The sequence below is a fragment of the Alligator sinensis genome, unplaced genomic scaffold (genome assembly GCF_000455745.1).
Source record: "Alligator sinensis unplaced genomic scaffold, ASM45574v1 scaffold128_1, whole genome shotgun sequence".
NCBI lineage: Eukaryota > Metazoa > Chordata > Crocodylia > Alligatoridae > Alligator > Alligator sinensis.
In genome coordinates, this window is record NW_005842968.1 from 36,712 (window position 1) to 41,922 (window position 5,211).

The following is a 5,211-nucleotide window of genomic DNA, read 5'->3' on the forward strand; positions in this document are numbered from 1 at the left end:
GGGGGCGCAGGGGCGCCGGGGGAGCCTTCCGCTGCCCCCCAAGCCCCAGTTGCGGCGCGAGGCAGCAGTGGAGGAGCCGGATGCAGGGCCGGGGCCTGGGGGCCGTGGGGGCCCCTACCGCCTGGTGCTGCTGGGGGAGCGTGGCGTGGGCAAGACGGCGCTCGCCACGGCCTTCGCGGGGACCCCACCTGGGCCCCCCGCTGATGACGAGCCCCACGGTAAGTGACAGCCCTTGCCTCCCTCCCCTGGCCTGGGGAACAGGAGGCAATTATGGGGGGGATTGTTGGGGGGCAGTTTTAGCAGGGGCACTTGCCCATCTTGTTCTATTTTAGGGGCTATTGGGAGGGTATTTTGGGTGGTTTATTGTTGGGGAGGCTTTGGGGAGGACTGCTTTTGGGGGCAACTGTTGTGAGGTTGTGGGGAGAGCAATTAAGTGGGGGTAATTGAGGGGCATTTGGGGGAGTAATTGTTGGGGGACACTTTTAGGGGGGCAATTAAGGGGGGGTGGTTGAGGGGGGTGGTGCTTCCCCTTACGGGGCAACTTTCCTCATCGAGGGGGACATGGGGGCAATTGTTGGGGGGGTTGATGTGGTGGGGGGTCTGGGGGTACGCCATGGCTGCCTGATGGGGTTGGGGGGGCAAATGCAGTGGGGTGGGGGGCTTTTTCCCTATGAGTTTTGGGCAGGGCATTAGTTAGGACCACATTTGGAAGACCCTGTGGGGGAGGGCGCTCCTTGGGCCCCATGATATTGGGTGGGTCCCATCTGCTGCCCCAGGACATATGGGGGGATTCGGCACCACCCTAATGCTCCTCTTGCCCCCACCAGAGGACTCCTATGAGCGGCGCCTCTCAGTGGACGACGAGGAAGTGACCCTCATCGTCTATGACATTGGGGACCAGGTGGGTGGGGATAATGAATGCAAAACAGATATGAGTAGACAGGGTCAGTGTTGGTGCAAGCAGGGAATCCATGGGGCAGCATGGAGGACATGGCATGCAGATTAATGCAAATGAAGGGGTGGGGTATGAAAATTAGCACCACATATAATAATTAACATTTAACTGTTGTGGGGTGAGGGGGAGATGTTTCCTGGCCCCAGTGGGGTTAATCGCATGCAACTTTATGGAAACAGTTGCATGTTTATGCCACCCTGCTGTGGAACAGATTTCTTTTTTTTTTTTTTGGCCAAAAAAAAAATAAAAAGGGGAGTGGGTGATGGGGGGGGGTGTATTAAAGGCACAACCATACTATGCAAATGCATGCACATCTGCAGGCAACTTATGCAAAGGTAAGTTGTATCTGCAAGTACTTGCAAAACGATGCAGATCTCGGGTGAAAAAAAAATTGTGCAGGGGAGAACTGCTGAGTGAATAATATATGCAAATGCCTGCTGCAGAGGCGGGGGAACTTATGCAAATGCATGCACATGAACAAGAGGAGGCCAAGGTGCCTGACAACACTTGGTCTGGCAATGGAGGGGATTTTGGGGGTGGTAATGACATAGCACAGGGAACATCCCCGTCCTGAAGTATGCAAGTATATTTGGGGGGAGCGCGAAGGGACTGTATGCAAATGAGCATCAGGAGGCCAAGGTGCAACACTTGGTCAGGCCACGCAGGACGAGGTTGGATCCAGGGCTGGGGCAGGGGAGGATTAATGTGCACCCTAATGTATGCAAATGTGTGCAAATGCAGGGTGAGGCAGGCGGGTGGTTGCAGGAGTCCTGTGTGCGCACAGGTGATGCCTTCCTCCTTGTCTTCTCCGTGACCGACCGCAGCAGCTTCTCCCGCCTGGCACCTGCCCTACGCCGTCTCCGCGCAGACAGCCCCCGGCCCGACCCGCCCATCATCCTCGTGGCCAACAAGAGTGACCTGGCTCGCGCGCGCGAGGTCTCCCTTGAGGGTAAGCCATGCCCCCGACTCCCTGCCCCTCCCCCTCCTCCCTGCAGGGGCTAGTGGGGCAGGAAGTGCCCCTTTAAGAGAGACCAGGGATGTGCAGGAACTGCACCCTTTAAGAGCAAGGTGGGGCAAACAGGGACCGGCCCTTTAAGAGCAGAGGCTGGCAGAGGGTGCAGATGGGTAAACAGGAATTGATCCTTTCAGAGAGGAAGCAGGGGAAGTGCAGGAACTGCCCCTTTAAGAGTGGAGGCAAGCCCTACAAGCCCCTCCCCACCAGACTGCCACACATGCACCCATCACTCCCTTTTACTTCTGCCCTGCCAAACCCACCCCGCCACCCCTAGGACTCCCCCCCCCAACACACATTTCCTGAGGCCCGTTAACTCTGCATCTACTAGTACTTCCCCTTTAAGAGACTCTTAAAGGCACAGGTGATTTTTTTTCCTGGGCGAGTTAGCAGGGGGCACTGAGGGTTTTTGCTGCTCCCCCCTCCCCCACAGAGGGCCGGAGCCTGGCAGTGATGCTGAGCTGCAAGCACATCGAGACCTCGGCTGCGCTGCAGCACAACACGCAGGAGCTCTTTGAGGGTGCCGTGCGCCAGATCCGCCTCCGCCGCGGCCATCCGGGGGGCGATGCGGCCGGCGGGCGCCGCGAGAGCCTCACCGAAAAGGCCAAGCGCTTCCTGTCCAGCCTCGTGCCTCGCAACGGGCGCTTCTTCAAGCAGCGCTCCAAGTCCTGCAATGACCTCTCTGTGCTGTGATGCTGGCCCTTTAAGGGCAAGCCAGCAGTTGCAGTCCCCTTTCAGAGGAGTGGGTGGATGGGAGCCACTCCTTTAACAGAGGTGGATGGGCAGAAGCCACACCTCTGGCCTGCCACTCTCTCAGGAGAGGAGTGGTGTGGGGGAAGGCACTGTCCCTTTAAGAGGTGGTCTTGCCCCAAAGCCCCTTTTGCCTCCACCCCCCCACCCCCCATGGGCACCTGCCAGCTGGTACTCGATTGTTCTCCTCCAGCGTGCTGTGTTTCACCTTCAACAGATCTTAACCACACCGTGGCTGCTGGATGTTAAAGACAGTATGGCATGCTCTGTTCGGTGTCTGCCATACCCAAGCACTTCACCTTTAAGATGTTAAAGGCACCTGGTCAATCTGGTTTGCCCGGTAATCACAGCCTCGCATTTTTTTTGTCCTCCAGTCCTCTGCTTCTCCTCTTGGAGAGACTTAAGGGGGCTGTGACAGTTGGACACTCATGAAAATCTGGGTTCATGTAACTTACCTTTAAGGGGGGTCTTAAATGAACCATGGCACTTAGGGAGCCAGTGCACTGGATTTAGATGTGGCCTCTGTAGGTATGCACTGCCCCCTTAAAGGGTCGTAAAGGCATTGCATCAATCAGACACACTGGGAGGCCTTTTTTTGTCCTGGGTGTGTTTCTTCTTAAGCTACCATTTCACTTTCATGAGAATGTTAAAGGTAAGCTCCAAGTTACCTACTCTTTTTCACTTTTGTATCCTTCCCCTTTAAGAGATTGCTGCTGTTTTTGTGCTGGATTAATATCCTCCTGCCTTTTTAAAGGGTTCCTCACTTTATTTTTTGTACCCCTCATCTTTAAGAGGGTTTTAAAGACACAGGGCCTATTTCATATGGGTGTTTGCAACCCCTCACCTCTGAGGGCTTTTGCACAGGACACTTACAGCCAGCTCTATGCCCCACACCGTTAAGAGGATTTATTCTTGTCCTCTGCACTCAAACTCCCTTTTAAGGGGGCATTTAAAGGCACCGACTTCAGAATGTTTTTTGGGACACTGAAAGCTGTTTTAAACATTAGTTCTAACTCTTTACCTTGGACACTTGTGCATCTCCTTTAAGAGTCTTGAAGTCACTAACTTTGGTCTCCTTTATGAGGGAATTGATTACTTTTTAGCACCCTCCAGGTCTGTGCAACTTCCCTTTAAAGTACCCTTTAAGGCCATCATCTTGATCCACCCTTAAGTGCCACTTTCCAATAAAGGGAGAATGGTAGATTTGTTGTTTGTGGCCCTCCACTTTAAGACCATTCTTTAAGGCACAAGGATGGGAGGAGATGGCCCTGGATGACTTCCCGCTGGACTGTTTGTCTGTTAAACTTGTGACTCTCCTTTCGGAGAGACTCTTAAAGGCACCAAACCAGGATCACCTCCTTTGACTACTTCTGCATCATCTGTCCTGGAAAACAGACCTGCCCTGCAGGAGCTCTTAAAGTCACAGACTCAAGGACAGACAGCTGTGGAAGGAAAAAAAAGACTTTCTGCTAATTTTGGAACTAGCTGCCTGCTGTTTTGAACATCACCTTTTAAGAGAGTCCTAAAAGGTGTGGACCTGGGAGTTTTCCTCCACAACCTGAGCAGCTCTGTGCCATGCTCTTTTAAGGGACAACTCCATGGGATACCCCAGCCTTCACTCAACTCCCCTTTAGAGACTCTTAAAGTCACAGGCGCTTTTTTTCTACACGGTTCTCTGCTTTAATGTCTAACAGGTGGTGGGAGCCAGGCCAGGGCTGGCTGGACATCCCCTCACCCCAGCACCTTGGTGGGGACTTCAGTGCCCCCCACAAGCTATCGCGGGACTGGCAGCCATAGTGGCTTCCTGCTCTTAATAAAAAGCCATTTTCTACAGGAGTCCTGCCTTGCCTCTTTCTAGGGCCGGGGGGGCATAGACTTGGGGAAAAAAAGCGAGAGCATCCTATCACCATAGAAACAGCCTTGGAGCTGTGGTTTCCATGGAAATGGGAAGCATATCAGGCTGCCATAGCAACAGAACTGGCTCCAAAAGGGGTGGGGGGGCGGATGGGCCCTATGGGAGCCCCAGGTCAGCGGGGCAGGGATGACTCAGGCTGACGCACGAAGATGCTCTTGGGGCTGGGGGGAACACAAAGGATGTGTCATTACTGAGAGGCAGGAGTGAGGGGCATTGGCACAGCTGGCAGGGTGGCGGGGGCCATAGGTTGGCAGTGAGGGGCCCCAGCAGGGCAGAAGGAGCCCAGGAGTATGGGACATCCCAGGTGCAACAAATAGAAACAAAGAAGCCTGGGGATACCATGATCCCTGCCCCCGCAGCAGTGTCTCTCCCCCGCCCCCCCGATCTAGTCTAATTCATGCCCCTCCCCCCACAGGAGACCCCGACACCCTGGTGGGTTTTTGTGACTTTTTTTATTATTATTTGTTTCGATAAAGAAAAAAACAAAAATAAATGAAGAAAAGATCAAAAGAAGAAAACAATTTGTCGGCAGGGGGAGGGGCATGGGGGAGGGCAGCCAGGCTGGGGTCCATACCAGCC

The 5,211-nt window shown here is 54.2% G+C and overlaps 1 protein-coding gene across 1 annotated transcript in view; it reads left to right on the forward strand.

Moving 5' to 3' along the window:
- Positions 1 to 2,660, forward strand: part of REM2 (RRAD and GEM like GTPase 2) — a 3,158-nt gene extending 498 nt beyond the window's left edge. Inside the window, exons 2-5 of the mRNA XM_006036518.1 lie at positions 11 to 218; positions 828 to 901; positions 1,697 to 1,904; positions 2,401 to 2,660. Coding sequence (XP_006036580.1) covers positions 11 to 218; positions 828 to 901; positions 1,697 to 1,904; positions 2,401 to 2,660 — 750 coding nt within the window. The remainder of the gene's footprint in view (positions 1 to 10; positions 219 to 827; positions 902 to 1,696; positions 1,905 to 2,400) is intronic.
- Positions 2,661 to 5,211: the final 2,551 nt, after the last annotated feature.